Consider the following 17,505-nt stretch of genomic DNA (forward strand, 5'->3'; position numbering starts at 1 on the left):
TGTGCAGATGAAGAGAAATATTCACATCCATGCAAGCACATTTAAATCTTTGATTAACTCAGCAGGATAAAATAATGAAGTCGGAAACACTGACATGATGTCTGAATTTAATATGCCTGTTAAATAATATGTGATCATAGATGTACATATTTGCCAAAGGAGATTTGGTGTTATGCATCCAAATCGACTTCTACACCATTTTCTTGGTCTAAACTGAGCTTTTGCAAACTTTTCAAACCATAAAACGTTGTTCCATCCTAAGACTATGAAAGTTTGAAGTGTTCAGAACTTTTTCTTTTCTCCACTTTCCCATATGTTCTCATGACTGTGTTGCACAACCATGATGAGTTTCCAGCTAATTGTTTGATCTATATTCAGTGGAACAATCTCAAGCGACCATTTCTCTGCAGACGAGTATATAACAGCGTCATTAAGTAGCCTCTTCAGCGAAAATCAAGCTGTTTAACATATGCCAGGCCTCCTGCACTTCAGCTGGGTCAGCTGTCACACATCACCATTTCATCCTGCACAAAGGCTCTGTGCATGTCTATCTGTGTATGTGTGTGTGTGTGTGTGTGTGTGTGTGTGTGTGTGTGTGTGTGTGTGTACATCAAGGGAAATGCAGTGCATGTGGAGCAGTTTTCACGTGTGTTTGAACAGTGATAATAGAGGTCCATTAGAAAGCAGACAAGGGGCCACTGAGTGCAGTGTTCCTTCATTACAGCCTAATGGACGTTAAACGGCAGCATCCAGCATGCAGACAATACTCAGAGCAGCAGCAAATCAGAAATGCTTTTAGATAAGACTGCCTCCTCGCCATTACAAAATTAATGATCATCTGAACTGTCAGAAGTTTAATCCATCCATATTGACCCGGGGCTTCTGTGCGAGCGAGTGCGAGAGCGCGTGTGCGCCTTTTGAGGTGAGACAAACAATGCCAAGTTCGATCCAGAGAACAATAGATCATTTACAGAGGGGGACAGTTCATTGGGTTTTGGTTTAATCACGCCGACATGGAGACGTCTAGTTCCTGGTTTACACCAGACGCTGCCATCATGCTGCTCGTCTTGCAGCAGTCTGCACCTCCTTCCCGCTTCATAGGGAGATTGACAGCAAAAATTAACCTCATGTACATCCAAGTGCATCTGCTGTAAGTAATTAATGCAGCATGGAGAACTTTGTCACAGAGGCGCTGATCTGCAATCAGCTCAAACTGATGGGAAGTTTTTTTAATACACACATTATTAAGTATCTGCTCAGAGTGCAGCTGAGGGTTGTTTTTATAATTGTATGGGTTGCAGGATGTTTATAAATGGGTGATAAAGTTTACTTATATTCAGTCATGCAGCAAAAGAAGCAGATGTGAGGACCTCTCTCGCTCCACACGTGTCTGCAAGAGTTCACTGTCAGCTCCGTTACGCTCTCCAATGGATATGAAGTCAACCAAAAGAATCAGGCATGGGCAGTGATTCAGGGCTGGGAACGAAGGCAGGGTCAACCCGGCCGGTCGGGTCCCGCCTTTCTCCTTTTCTTCGTTCCAAGCTGTCACTTGTATGCTGCATCACTTGACCCAATCTCCAGCGAGGACCGCTTCCCAGTAAAACTGCCAGTTCAAGACATGATTTAAAGCTCTGAAATGTTTATCTATGGAAGCCCCCATATCTTTGTTAGTAATTCTTTTTATTTTTTCCTTCTTTCAGCTTTTCTTATCAACATCTGCTGTCATGGCACAGATGTGGCACAAAAACTGAGCACACAACCTTAATTTACCCTTCATTCCTCCTCCCCCAGAATCTATCTCCCCTGCACTCTTTTACTACAGAACACTCATAAATAATACAGTTATTGACTCAGCACTCAAACACGTTCACACACATACACACACATGTTGTAGAGCGACAAGCTCTCCCCTTCCCCAGAGCTTGCAGCGCAGCTATTTTGTTGCCTAGTAACCAGGTAGAGTTCCTAGTGCCGAGAGAATCCCACTGCCCTGGACTTCTCCCTCAACCGCTCTCTAGCTCTTCGCCTCTCTTTCTCATGCTTCCACAGTCATACTACGCCACTGGTTAGTTCCGTTTGAAGTCGCTTTCATTACACGCAGCCGTAAAAATTCGCCCAGCAGTTTTCCCCCCCGCCATCAACCTTCAGTCGCCGTTCTGCCACAAAATCTAGGCTGCTGTAAGACTTTTCTGTGCACCTTTGCCTCCACCTAGACTCACACATTCTGGTCCAGACGCCCGTTTCGTAAGCTCGAAAGAAACTCGTCCTGCAGCGTGGAGAGAGATACAGAACCAGAAAGGAAAGGCTGCAGTTTTCTGGTCTCTACGGAGAAGCAGTTGTGTATCAGGCTATATCCATTATACACTACTGCACTAAAAGCATCACTTGTGAGCAAGTACACAAAGGTTGGCATCCAATGAGCTTGTAGCCACGCATTTGGCTTAAGAAGTAGCCTTTTTTTTGCCTCCTTTTATGTATATAAATGCAAAAACATGGTGAGTGTGGAGAAACTGCATGAAAGAGGAAACCATGCACAAACATCCACTAAAATCCCCTTTCTTGTTTTTTTTTTAAGCACAAAACTGATTTTATATTCTCTTTATTTACTTAAAAGTGTGTTCAGACTTTTTTATGTGCATCAGAGATGGAGAGGAGGAAAAAGAAGGATTTTTTTTTTCCATATTAAAGGAGAACGGTACTGAAACAAAGTTACACACAATTGATTTAACATTGCAGGGATATTATCTATCTTCTTTTCATGCACACACACACACCATGCTGCACTGTCCATATTGCTATGACAACCTTGTGCTGGATGCTGATGGGTTTCCCAGATCTTTTATTTATTCATCCCTCTCCCATTACTTTTTCATACATACACAGATACACGCAGACGTGTACCCTTACATGTATGTACTCGCCTGAACTTCCTTGTGCACACGGCTGCGATTTTCAGAGGTTTTATCACAGAGATAATCTGTGACTCTAAACGTCTGAACTACAATCACTTCCTGAGACGAAAACCGGCCCTCGCAAACGCAGCCATTGAAGGTCAAGCGATGTGTCAGTGTGTTGATTTTCTGGATCTTTCTTGATGTTTGTTTCTGTGTTTCTACCCATCTTATAGCCAGTGATGCGGAGAGACGAGGGCTGCTGTGTTATTCATGTGGAGATTGACTGTGGAGAAATGGCTCTGAACAGCAAGAACACACACACACACACATGCAGTCACACACCAACAAGAAAAGCTCATTAGAAGGAGAAGCGCAGCTACTGAACAGCAAGCGCAACAAAGCAATATGACCTAAAAACATAACTGAATACTAAGCACGCAGATGAAGACGGAATGAGCAGGGCTTTAAGAAGACCAAGAGGAGCTGCTGCTGATGATCCCAGTCCCGACACGATGCGGCGTCCCTAGGGAGCCCTTCGCTGATCTCCCCCACCCAGCTCCTCCTCCTCAAAAAGAAAAAAAAACACCTATTCAAGTTATATTTGCATCCAAATCTAGAGTGTGTGTGTGTGTGAGCTGGAGATGCACTGTTATGTGCAGTGACTCTTCTGAATCTCTCAGTTTTTCAATTATACCTGCTGACTCTCCATCTTTCCACCCCCTGTTTTATTGCCCGGGTAAATCCACTTTTGCCGAAGTCTATTCCCCCTTCCACCTCAACCCCTCTGGCCACCATCGCACACCGACCGAGCGCGCAACTTGTGCATATAAATCAATACACTCTCAGTTCACGTCAAATGCGGAGACACTGAAAGAAATGATTGATAAGAGAGAAATAAATACCAGCACAGTTTAAATCAGCGACTGGTCTTGTGTGGAGAAAAGATCCGTTTGCCTTTGTGAGTGTGCATGCAAATGCATATTTCATACTGCAGTGCACCGAAAATAACATGCATAACTAATCCCCGCCCCTGATAAAGATTATCACGATAAACAATGCATGAAAAAAAAAAAAAAAAAAAAAATTACATCCAGGAGTGCAGTCAAGACTTGTTTCAGCAGAGAAAAAAGACAAAAGAAGGTGCGTGGATGAAAAGAAGGCCAAAGGAAGAGGACGCATTATTCAGCTGGTGCTTTTTTAAGGGGAAGATAGAAAGGTGGGGGGGGGGGGGGTGGAGCGGTTGAAAGGGAAGTTGCATCTTGAGTTAAGAACTGCATCTCCACTGCAGCATGCATCACCTCGCATGGGAAAGGCAATGGGAAACATGCAGAGAGGTACGCACTCATCACTTGTGATTGGCTGAAAGCTGCGTCCGACTGCAGCACCTTGTTAAAGCACACATGCCATGCAGAACAGATTGGATATAAATGGCCGGCTTCTGTTCTTTTTCACTTCTCGCTTTGGTTTCTGTACATCTTCTTCCCTTCAGCTCTTCTATCGCTCCTCTCTGCGCTCTAATTCTTCTCTTTATCCTGTTTATCCACTTCATCCTCCCCCTTCTCTCCCGGTGCCTGTCTGTTTCCTGTCTCAGACTTCATTTGCCTCCTTTTTTCTTGCTTTTGTTTTGTTTCTTAATGGAGTCATCCATCCATGGTGGTTTCGTTCTACACTCCCCTCTCACCACCAGCTGCATTGATCCACTCAGATGCACAGTCATTTCCTTTGATCAGAGCCATCATTATCAGCATGGTAAAATTCAGCTTAGTTTAACATGTATGGATTTCCTGGTTTCGGATTGCGAGCCAGTGCGTGGAAACACAGAACAGCATCAACATAATGCGCTTCCATGGCAACAGCTGCTGAGAAAGCCCTTCCCACAGTATCATATGGCCAATCAGTGTGGCACTGCCACAACAGGGGACGTAACTGACAGCCTGCCGAGTGAAAACACCTACCGGGCTGACAGAATTTAGATACAATACTGTAGTTACCTTTTCCTCAGCATGTTGCTTTGTTCTGCTTTTTATTTTACATTCAGTCGGGTATTACCCTCATGCAAATGGTTCACAAGAAGAGACGATCCAGTATAAATGGGCAGCCCCAATGTGCTCAAGCACCGTCTTAGACTATTAGGGTGATGGCTTACCCAATTTTCTAATGAAGCTCAATGCAGGCAGGTGTAGAGATGAATCTGGCAGCTCTCACAGCAAGCTGTGCAGTTAAGCAGAGACAGTAACTGTGATGCGCTGGGATGGAAGAAAGAAAATACAACATGCTCTGCCTGTCAGCAGATGGAGATTCAAACACATTCCTTAAAGCATTGATAGTTTGACCCTGAGCATCAGCAGCCAGCAGCTTCATTCACACTGACCTTTAACTTAAAAAAGAAAAAAAAAAAAAATCATCAGTTTTTTCCCACAAAGGCAAGTCTGGTTTTGGTAGCAGAAGGCTCTGCGAGACATTTAACACTGACACAATGCAACCCTCTGCCATTCAGGCCAGACTCTTTCCGCATTCTTTGTCTTTATTGTTGCACTAAGTCATTCTGGATAAAAATAAAAAAATTCTCAATGTTTCTGCTTATAACACAGATGTAATCTTAACTTCAAAGACACAGTTATCAGCTGAAATGTACTGAAACATGCACGAAAGTCCTTTTCAGTGAGTAAAAAGGAGCGATGATGCTGAAGTCAGACAGTCAGCGCCCAGGGCAAGCAAGGGTCACTGCCTTAATACACTGTGTACTGTGTCTCTGTTTGTGTGTGTGTGAATGCATACAAAGGCTCTTACAGTTACATATACACATGTGTGCTCCCATACACAAACACGCTGCGTTTACACAAATGAAAAACAGCACTATTAGTTCCAGATCGTTTTGCAAAACAGCCCGTAAACACTGAGCCTCAGGATAAACAAAGATCCCCCTGCATTTGAAGTAATCCCACAATACACACACCTTAACACCCCACACACAAGGTGTGATGGTTTACAAACTGGCTTATGAGCATACATAGACACGAACATTATTAAACTCCTTACTTACTTATTAGATTTGACTACATTATGTAATGAGCTCCAGAAATGATTTCTTGAAGTTTGCTTTGACTGCAAATATGAAGCGCAACCAAACTGTTCCCCAGTAAAACATATGGTCTCATTTTTTAGCTATATGCACATAACAGTTATGAAACCTCGCTTAAGGAACTAAACAATGGCAGAAATCAAAATTTTGAATGCATCAAATACCCAAAGACATGCATGTTAGGTTATTTGATGACTAAAAAATGGCCCATAGGAGTGAGTGTGTGTGGTTGTTTGTCTCTGTGTGGCCCTGTGATGGTATGGCGAGCTGTCCAGGATGTACCCTGCCTTTTGCCAAAAGACTGCTGGGATAGGCTCCAGCTTCCCCGTGACCCTTCATTGGATTAAGAGGTTAGGATAATGAATTAATGAAATCTCTGGGAACCTTGTTTTTTGCAGCAGTCTAACTGAATGCACTTCTGTTTAAAATGTGTTCAAGGTGTGCGCGTGAAACTAAACATGTAACATTTTCTGTTCTCTCGATTTGGATAAAATCATTTTGTACATCACGCAGTTCACTTATTCTTCAATGATAAGATAATGTGTCTAATCAAAGTGTTTAGCATGCATTTTATAGATGCATAGCTTGTAGTTTTTCCTTTATTATGTTGTCTGCTAAATCTGACAAGGCCAGGAAAACATGGAGATAAGTGTACCCTTTAAAGTTTGATGCTGTTTGGATGTGCAAATAAATCTCAAAATGCCACTGTTTAGTTTCCATACCTGCAATCTTTGCGCATCTTCTCTGAACCAATGAAGTTGTAGCCTCATCCCTCTCCTTAACCTGCATGCAAACTTGTTCGGACTGCACCTGCACTTCACCAGGAAATGTAACCAGACCACATGACCATAAAACATCACAGGAGCCCCCCCAGACTGCAGTCAGATTGTGCAGCTAGAGCCCACCAACTGCAGTTTGTGGATCTGCCTCTGTTAACATCAGAACTTGGTGCTGATTGGTTTAAGTTCTTGCTAATGCCAAGTCCACTTTTCTGATGAGACTTACATGCAATACTCCCTGTAATAAATCTACTACTGTATTATTAATAAGCAGCTAAATGATTTCAAACATCCCTGGTATGTATTACATTACAACAACGCTAATCTTTACCAAACCTGGACAGGATGATGTTTGGCTGTTTCAACAAGGCAACACAGAATGTATTGAGCCTGCAAGTTATGACACTTAGATGAATATGAAGCAGAACAGGAGGTTAAGTTCTACACTCTCCTACTGAACATCAAATCGGTTAACTTCCCACATCTTCCTGCTGTTCATTTAACCACAAAGTCCACATCCTGTCCAACCTTTTTCACATTCATTGCACTTTTAAATCGCTTTTTCTGCTCCAACCTCACCTGAAACGGTTCTGATCAGCAGTTAAGGGCACATTTTTTTTAGATCCATGTTTCCCAGAGTTTACTGTTGGAGAGTTATAAAAGCTCACAAACGTACAGATGACACCTCTTAGATTCCAGAGGCCACATTTCCTGTCAGATCACATGGCTATTGTCCTGCAGAAGGTACTGTCCCAGGTAAATGTTGCTCTCCATGTTTGCAGCTATGGATGGAGACATTATGTTTTGGACAGGTGGTACTTTGGACTGTTTTAGTTCATTGTTAAGCACTTCTTCTGTTTTTGTTTTTTTTTCTCGTGGGACCTTTTTATGGAGAGCCAGTTTGAGTGTTTTGTTTTTCTGTATTTTAAGGGAACATATGCTGCCATGTTTTGTTGTTCCTGAAAATCCTTGAAAGCATCGGCCATTACACGCATAAATACACACACATATACTATTGTGAGGACTCCACAGGATTTGCCAGGATTTTATACGTCAGAAAGGCAGGATCCCTCTTTCTCTGCAGAGATATGCACCTAACGACCCTCAATCTGCTGTTATGACGAGCACAGGCCAAATATAATGAGTCACTGAACACTCAGGCGCACACACACATCGATGCACTGCTCGGTATTAATACAGCAAGGCAAGAACTGAGAGTGGCAGCGAGGGAGTGATGCACAGAAATGTGAGTGCACACGCTCACACACACTTCCATCTGAGGAGTCATGTCTCAGTGACAGTGGGAGAGGGACGACAAGTCACTGACATCAAGACCAACCTCCTTTATTCCTGACACAGCAGAGTTGCTGTCATTTTGAAGATATAAATACACAGACATGCTCACAGACAAAATGAAATGACACCTGCGAAATGATTTCTTTCCAGGAGTGATAAGAATTGAACAATTCTACTTCCTTGCCCAGGGACATCGCTGTGTAAAGCCCCTTTTATTCATTGCAGTTGATTGTGCAAAACAGGACCCCATCATAGTGAAGATTTCCCCTCAACCAGCCTCTTATGGAGAGCCCAATGCATGGGAATGCCAAATGGACTATAAGATCCCCCTCCACTTGAATTATTTCTGAACCAATGACCAGCAGATTTCCTCTGCTTTAATGAGGGTTAAAAGGGTTAAATATGACTTTGTCCTGCCTCATTTGTATCAATTTCCCAAGAAAGTGCAAGGGGCCAATTATTGAAACTATGAGGTGGTTAATGGATGGCAGGATGAGTCCACTCATCAGTGATTGATTAACCTTGTTTGGCCCACAGCAAGGGATCTTATCGGCCCGAATCAGGCCAGAAAACATCTTATCACCAACAAAACATTTACAGATTGAAATGGAGTCAACGATAGCATTGAAAAAACATGTCTGGTTTAACTTGCTTTAATTGCCATTTCTGGACTGATTTCTTTTAGGACTGTAGTTAAGAACACACCCTGCTGGTTTGTACATTGTAGCTCTCAAATAACTTCTAATTAAGCTTCTGCCAAACATCCATTGATTTCATGAATATTTTATTCAACTTAATTGGTAAACCAATGACTCACCATTATTGCTTGGAAGTTCTTAATCCACTTTCCCATATACTACTACACCCCACCGTATTTTAAAACACATTAGAAAAAAGAAGATTATGGAGAAAATACAGACTGAATGATGATTTACAGCTTGTAGGATTGACTGTCTCATATTGCACATCTGCGAGTGTCAAATGTGTTGAAACGTCTGCTTAAGGTATCAGTTGTTACTCAATGTGAAGTTTTAATTTCAGCTAAATGTTTCAACGTTTCCCTTGGTGATCCATCCTGCAACAAGGCAGTGGGAATTTTTGGTTCACTACTCTTCACGAAACAGTTTCATCTCTGGTACGTCAAATGAACTTTCTCACATTCAGTGTTTGGCTGAAGTCCTTCCACAACATTCCTAGTGGATTAAAGGCAGAAATGTGGTTTGAATGCTCCAAAATGTTAACTTTAGCCTGATTCTGGTGCAGCACAGGATCTCAAAACCATAATACTACCACCACCATGTTTCTCAGATGCAGTAAGCTTTCTACTCTTAAGCATTCAGAAGACCACCCCTTGAAAATGTAATCAAAATCCGTCCATAACTTTTGAGTTATGTTGCGAACAGACATGCAGACCAACCAACACCACTGAATACATGACCAGCTGTATATAATATTTTGGTCTCATTGGTCAACAGCTTTCAATTGTGTAAAAATTCTGTCTGATTCCGTTCCTCGTTACCTAACAATGACGATGCAGTAATTTACTTTATTCAATTAAATTTGCCGATGTAATAGAGACTGTCATTGCTTTTTAACGTTGTCCTTGCTTCCTTTGTTATCTGTGACCCCATATCCTGCTCTTTGAGTGTTATTTGTTAGTTTATCATCCTGAGGTAGTTTGGCACCGGTGTTGAATTTCTTTCATTGCATTTAAGCATCAATTTTTGCTTTTTTTAATGATTATTTCTATTTTATGACACATGTCATGAAACATGTTAAGTTTTTCAGGCCTTCTGATGCTTCCCTCTCATTTCATCCTTGGATTAACTCCTAACCTCAGCGGACTACATTCGTTTTGGACTCACAGGCAATATTGATTTGTTTTCCTTAAAGACATGTAATATTTTTGTTTTGTTTAATAATATGGCTTCTTTTTGTCTGATTTTGAACATTTTCTGCAGAGATGCAATATTAGTCTAAAATTTGGACCTGCTGGATTTAAAGGGAAAGTGTGTCCAAACTTTTGACTGATAGTGTACATAAAGCCTTTCATGTAAAGACACCAACTCCTGTAAGTGGAGCTTTGGAAAAGGCAGATAAGTCGAGACAAGTGTATTGTGGTTGATCAGTGATGATGAGCATAATAAAAATGATAAATTGGAATTGTTCTTTTGTTCAAATATCATTCTGGTAATTGTGAGTACCTGTTTGACCTGTTTTAATTTCTACAGTTGATTAATGACTTTTCACCTCACTTTGGTTATTTTGCTGCACAAAGAAACTATACAGTAAGACTACAATCGACACGATTTTATTGAAAACTGTTAATCACTGGTTTTTCTGGCATCCAGGACACAAGTTGGGGAAAGGTAAAGCTGTAAAAAAAAAGCAAAACAAAAAGATACTCTCCCATAAAAATGCTTTTTCTTTTCATCCTCTCCAGGTTGCATGTTTAACCAGTGTGTCCGTCTCCCTGAAGCGGTCGAGTGGCAGAACATTTATGCTCTGAATAATATTTACATACCCTACTGTGGACCACCAAGTTTGAACTGCTTACAGCGGGGCCTGCAAACACTCATGGACAGTGTGGAGTAAAACACAGAAAGCAGTCCTGTGAGATGAGCAACCTGGTCCTACACAAGCAGTTATAAAGCAATACCAAGCATGTGACAGTGTGCGCCTCGCTCATCAGTCATGCTGTCTCGATCCAAACAGTCCACCCTCTCAGCAAAAACTAAAAAAAAACCAAAATCATCCTATCCCGTCAGCTCAAAGAAATCACAAATGTGATTAGGACACATGCAGGAAAATGCTTATGTGCTGACCACAGTAGCATCTGCTTCTTTACAGGAGGGAAGCTGCCTCAGCAGCCGCTGCAGTATTATCCCTGCAACAGCGCGGTGAACAAAACAGACATAATGTAATGCAACATTAACATCTGCCAAACAGCAGGCTGCCAAAACATGCGTCCTTTTGTATTTAGGGCTTTGTGCTTGTCTGGTTAAAAATGGATCGTTTGAAAAACTTCTCTTTCTTCTTTTCTGAACGCTCAACTCATGTGCAATCCTCCTTTGCACGCTGTTAAAACTTCTGAAAAAGTTGTTAGAAAAACCTGGATTTAGTGTTTGAGCAATATTTCAAATAAAACAAAGATGAAAAAAACAAGACTTTAAAAATTCCTTTGACTAAATGCACCTAAACGCAACGCACAAAAGTAACGTGGAAGGAAAATCAAGCATTCCTCTCCAGTTATGTCAAATGCCAACTAAGATATAGATTTGAATTATCTCTGAAAGGCCTTTAAATTATACTTGTACTACTTGTAGATGCAGACGCTCCTACTGAAGGGCAGACCCTCTTAAATATAATTTACCATAATATCACTATTACCATAACAGGCCTTGCACTTTCATGGCTGGGATCCTTGCCATCTCTGGAGAGCAGCATGCCCCAGAGAAGGAAAACTTCACCTCTGAGTCTGGTGTTCACTTCTTAAGTAAGACACGAGAGCTGGTGGAGGTGCTTTATGTTGTAAAACTTTTCTTAAATGTCGCAGCAATCATTTCGTCATCTCAACTCGTGAATCAGAGAAAAATCAACGAGGCAAAAGTTAATCTTTGCAAAACTGACGGCAACAATTCTGACTTGAAGTCAACAATGTTTACCCATGCAGATCGGAGAAAGTGCTTCTGGATGCTTACTTTGCTTACAATATTTGTCTGAGGCGTTGATGTACACATCTGGCTGTGATTTATTGGATCCAGCTTTCTGTGAATGTCTGGATAAGAGCTTCTTCTCTGATGTTTATGTTTTATCAACAATTTTAGACCCAAGATGTCCCAAACATATGGGGAGCAAGTGCTACTTTTCAGTTTCAGTCCCTTACAAAACATGTCACACATCACTCTTTTTTAACCAGAAAACACGTTAAATCAATTTCACCGCTGCCAGAGGTTGTCAGTTCAACAAAGCCAGGTGACATCACCGCCATACTGAAGTTGTCTAAAGAAGGGAGGGTCATGAGAAAGAGCTGCCTGACGTTTATCGACCTACTCAAACAGATCTTCGACGGCGGCTTGACCTGTGTCCTCGTGTCAGGCTAAAAAAGGCCGTGATTCATCAACTCCACTTTGTAGGGTTGTTAAAATAAATAAGTAGCCCTTCATGTGCGACTTTTTAACCCCCTGTATTGCTGGTAAATATCAAATTGTTTTAAGGTCTTGTACATTTTTGGGGGTTTTGTGAGAACTCGGCAGAAAGACAAAAAAAATCGTGTCTTCTTCAGATCTGCTGTTATTCCTCCGCTTTACCAATTTCTTTCTGAACTTGAAAAGTTTTGCCAAATCATCTCCAAAAGACAGACAGCTGCCACATCCTGACTACCACGGACATAGAGGTCGAAACAATGACACACAAACGGTAAGCAAAAGCACGCGCTACTGTTACCATGTCATTACTGGATGCAACACACGCTTATAGCATCAAGTTCATCTGCTTTTATGACACATTTGTCATTTTTAAGCAGTTAAAAGAGGTGTAGTTGGCATTTAAGACTACAATTCTGTTTTTATATTCTCCATTCTTGGTTCAGGATTGTACACAAGGGGCGATTTTATACACCACCTACTTAACGGCAGCGAGAGTGAAAATAGTATTGCAATCATTCATCTTCAAGATGCTTCTAGATGAACATTTCGTTCAGTTCGGTCTCTGCTAAAGTGTGTTAAAACGTCCCACAGCTGAAGATTATACAGGCAGGATGTTCAGTTTGGGAACAATAACAATAAAAGTGTTCCAATCAGGCTTGTCTGGGCCAATCATCGATCACTGGAGGCTGAGGATGACAATGCCAATCAGCCAGAATCGGGCTTTAACTATCAAAATTAATAGATGAGGACCAAAGGAGATGTCTGCTGGGAAGAGCTTATTGCTTAAGAAAATACAGCTTTATGCATAATAACATGGGAAAAGATGAGGAAAAATGATTTTCCCTTTGTTTTGTCTTTTATCTTTGAAATGAAAATGTTTTCAGGGTTGGCTTTTGTATCATCAGCAGTCGCATTTTTATTCCCCACTTTCAGCATTTCTGGATTAAATGAGTTAAAAAATGCTTCGAATTTGGCAACTGAGGTTAAATTCACTTTGAGGGTTTTGTTGGCTTCACTCTGCAGTGCCAAAGGGATGTAAGTACACAGAGAATCGGTTCAAAAGGAAGTTTGGGAATTGTTGATTGGAAAGGTAACATGTTCAGTGTTGTTTGCCTCATTTTGTTTGCAGGATTGCTGGAAAAGTTGTGGCCACATGTACCTGTAAGTCCTGCAAGAGTTGGGACTTAGAATTACAATTTGGTGTTGATCTGAATCCAAATCCAAGAACGTTTTACATCTTTTTGATGGAAGTTTGTCGCTCTTGAACGTTGTGCTGACATTATACTGTCAGCGTAAAGTTTTTCTGTGATAATGCCTCATAGACTAACTAGTAAGTATATTAGGTAATATCACTTGACCTAATTAGTTTTGCAAACTTAAATATGTATCATGGACTTTGAGCATAAAATGACATGATATATAAGGAGATTTACCATAATGTCACAGACAATATTGAACTTATGCTGCTACAACAGTAGATTATATACCAAGAACCCAAAGGAATGTCATCCAAAAAAACTGAAATCCAACCCACACTCACACATGCAAGTCAAACCCAGTCAGCCTTAAAAGGAATAAGAGTAAACTTTATACACATGCCAAGCCAAACCGAAGACAGCTGAGGAGTGTGATCACTGAAGAGTCCAAAAGGTGATTTGGAAAAGGAAAACGAAAAGCACACAGTGAGTCTTTGAGTTTGAAAAATGCTCGAGACCTGCTGAACTGCACTTTGCCTTTTCTGTTCACAATAATGAAGATGATGTCTTAGTTTAAGCTTGAGAAAAAAAAACAAACACAATAATGAGGCCAAAAATGTGCACAAAGACATTTTTTTTTTTAGACGGAGCCACCTTACGGAAGCTGATGAGAACCAAACTTCTACTATAATTACACGATGAGAATTACAAGCTCAGTGGATGTTAACTGTTCAACTAATATCCAACCCAGTGGAAAACAGCCCAAACGTTTGGCTTACTGAAGGACAAGACCAGTACAAACAAACTGCACCAACACCAAAAGGAAGTCATGCACTTCATCACTCATCTGCTGAACCCAAAAATGGCGTTCCTTTGTTCGGTCAAATGACGTCTCAGATTTCACCACCTGTTTCACCAACCAGAAACATGCAAGCCGATACCATTACAGGGATCATTCATGGCTTTAAAGCCTGTAAGCCTGAGTGTGCTTCTGGGCTGTGTTGTGTGTTTTGAATGTGTAAACTGAGCGATACATGCAATGGTTATACTCACACACGCGGGATTCGGCACATTTTTTTCGTCTTACCGGCTGTCAGGAGTTAGATTTCCAGCATAAGAAAGGATATGGGTTACAAACGATGCGAAGACACCAGTTGCGAGGCCTTGTTGTCTGCTTCAAGCAGAAGAAGGCTACGGGAGCCAGGGCTGGATACGGCTGCTGTTCCTCCTCCTCGGAGACGCAGTCTGGATCACGAATAGGAGCTGTGATGCGAACTCCCACAGTTGGTCCAACTTCCACTTCTAGCTCTGGTTCCTGCTCCTCATGCTCCTGAACTTCAGGACTCCACTCCTCTCCTCCTCCTCCTCCTCCTTCTCCAGCCTCTCCCCAACCACTGCCACTCCTCGCTCTCCTCTCCTCCACTTCCTTGTCCTTCCTCTCTTCATCCTGGCCTCCTCCTGGGTCAGCATCATGACCTGGGGCGTCGCTCCTGTGGGGCGTTGACACAGCAACCCTCACGTCCTCCTGTGCCTCCTCCTGCTCCTGGCACTCTGCGTACTGAAAGCGCGCTCTTCCCTCGCCATCAGTCATGATAGAGCATCAGGCAGAGCCACTCTAAGGGGAGGTCAGAAAGCGGGAGAGATGGAGGCCAGGCAGTGCAGGTGGAGGAGAGATCATTTTGCAGAGATGAGCAGGAGTGACAGAGGAAAACAGGAGGAGAGAGAGGAGGAGCTCAGCGAAGAGAAATCACAAAACAAACCAAATAAACCTTTATTTCTCTAACCTTCCTTTACTTTACACCCTTCGTCATCTTTCAGCCCTTTCTGGAACGTAAAGCGGTGTTTTTCATCATCGCACAAAACGATGAGTCTTTGTCAGAGTCTTACATAAATCGCATAAGAATATGACATAACTCAGTCTTCACAGCAGAAACACAAATGATTGCAGGCTGGAAATCTGTGAGTGGTTTCTGGGACTTAAATACTTGTCTTACACTGCAACACGGACACAGTGCTACTGATTTACAATATAAAAACCTAGAAGTAGTTGGATTTTCTTTTTTTTTTTCACTATTAGTATTTTTCACCCTGTCTCCCTCTCTCTTCCTGTTGCTATGTGATTGAACAGATGGACCGCTCTGTCTCTGGTCTAGTGAACGTTTTTTAGCCCACACCACTCAATGGTGGGCAGGGAATGCGCCAAAAAATATGGAGAGGGAAAAAAAAGCAATACGCAACAATAATACTGTGTATTTTAATAAGTGCAATAATATGGAGAAACATAGAACATTACTAACGATAATTCAGTTAAAGAGACTTTACTGTTTAAAGGTTGTTCGGGGGTTTTTTTCTACCCTTTTTAATGGGCTTTGTCCGTCATTTACCACTACAAGGAAATAAGAAAAACGCATCTGATATTTAAGACAATCATTCGCATCCTTAAAGGGCTTGATGGTTATTTAAGAAGGGAGAGAATATTTAACATACTTTAATATGAATTGCACTTGGGAAGTGCTCGTATGGGCGTTTTAAATTGTGTCAAAGGAAACAAAAAGCGCCGCGGGGAATGGAGCGCTCGGCATCTATGATTTTTAATGTATAATTTTGAAGGAAAGTACGTTCAGTGCTGGGTTTTCTTTTTAATGTATACGTTAAATGTAACACGAACAACTTATGTGAGTTAAAATACCTTATCAAAACGGAATCGGGAGTTCCCATAAGCATGATCCGTGACTTTCCGTCGTTCTCAGCAACCCGGACCTTCCCTTTCAGCTCTTTCTTCCTCTCCTCCTCTCTCCGCAAAACAAGTCTCCTTTTCTTTCTCTGCTTGTCAGTGATCAGAGATAATCCGGTGGTCGTTGGAAATCACTGGAAGAAGGAAAGGAAGTCACTTGAAGTGGTCTTGACTTACGCGTTCTATTAAACGGGAGCATCTATCCATGCGTCCATCCACCCGTCCATCCCTGCTGAGGTGTTGGTTACGCAGCGTGGAGCGGAGATGCGCGCGGGTGGGTCGGACCAAGCGGGTTAGGCTACTGCGCGGAAGATCAGTGAAAAATCTTAGGTGGAAATAGAAAAAAAGAAAGGAAACAACACTTGGCCAAGAACCTGAAGCTTTGACACGTGACGTGGCGTCCGGTGAAGGGAATGTTTCACATCGTGGGCACACAGCTTTATGTACGCTAAAAACGCACGAGGTAGTGCGCGTTTTGAGGTTCATATATATACACAAATTCTGTGTATAATATATATATATATATATATATATATATATATATATATATATATATATATATATATATATATATATATATATATATACAGTTGTGCTCGTATTTCTTCATACCCTAAAAGATGGAAAACAGCTACCTGTAAAATAAGCTGAAATTGACTAAAGTAATAATGAATAAAAAAAAATTATGAACATCATTACATTATTTTCTAATTCTGGTTCAATGGAACTATTTTTTTTTAAACGCAAACAAATAAGATAATTTATTACATATTACATCACTCATAAACTAATATTTTGTTAAACAATCCTTTCATGTTTCCGCTACAGTCAGGTGTTTTCTGTTCCTCTCAGTCAGACTTCTGCACCTGTTGACAGGTATTTTGTCCCACTGTTTAACAGAAGAGTGCTCTAATTTGTCCAGGACCAATTTGTTTGTTTGTTTGTTTTTCTTTCTTCAACTCAATAAAATGAAAAAACTGTGTCTTATATAACTAAATTGTATTTTTGCAAATTTTTAGTTATTGTTTGATTTTTAAGTCTCCAGTTATTTGAGTGACTGTAAATTCAGCCTTTCCTTTAATGAAACGGTATGAATACATATGAGCACAACTGTATACAGCAAGTCTTTCCTTCATTAAGAGTTATTAAGATTAATCCAATCTAAACCAATCCAGTTTTCTTACTATGGACAATTCTGTTAACTTGTTACAGTGAGAATATTATGTAAAATACTGAGCAGCGTATTAAATTGTTTTCATTTTTAATATCTTGCACAGATTGGCAGCCAACAACTTGACATAAGCACTCTTTCCCCATCCTGTTGTCCCTGCCTTTATCTTCTGCATGCAGTCCATCACTCTTCATTTTGGCCGTCT

At 41.2% G+C, this 17,505-nt stretch overlaps 1 protein-coding gene across 1 annotated transcript in view; it reads right to left on the minus strand.

Moving 5' to 3' along the window:
- cacna1ha (calcium channel, voltage-dependent, T type, alpha 1H subunit a) overlaps nucleotides 1–14,986 on the minus strand; it is a gene marked incomplete at both ends in the record, with an annotated part of 130,148 nt that extends 115,162 nt beyond the window's left edge. The window contains one exon of the mRNA XM_079253285.1: nucleotides 14,523–14,986. Coding sequence (XP_079109411.1) covers nucleotides 14,523–14,986 — 464 coding nt within the window. The remainder of the gene's footprint in view (nucleotides 1–14,522) is intronic.
- Between the last annotated feature and the right edge of the window lie 2,519 nt (nucleotides 14,987–17,505).

Source organism: Telmatherina bonti, assembly GCF_933228915.1.
Source record: "Telmatherina bonti genome assembly, chromosome: 14".
NCBI lineage: Eukaryota > Metazoa > Chordata > Actinopteri > Atheriniformes > Telmatherinidae > Telmatherina > Telmatherina bonti.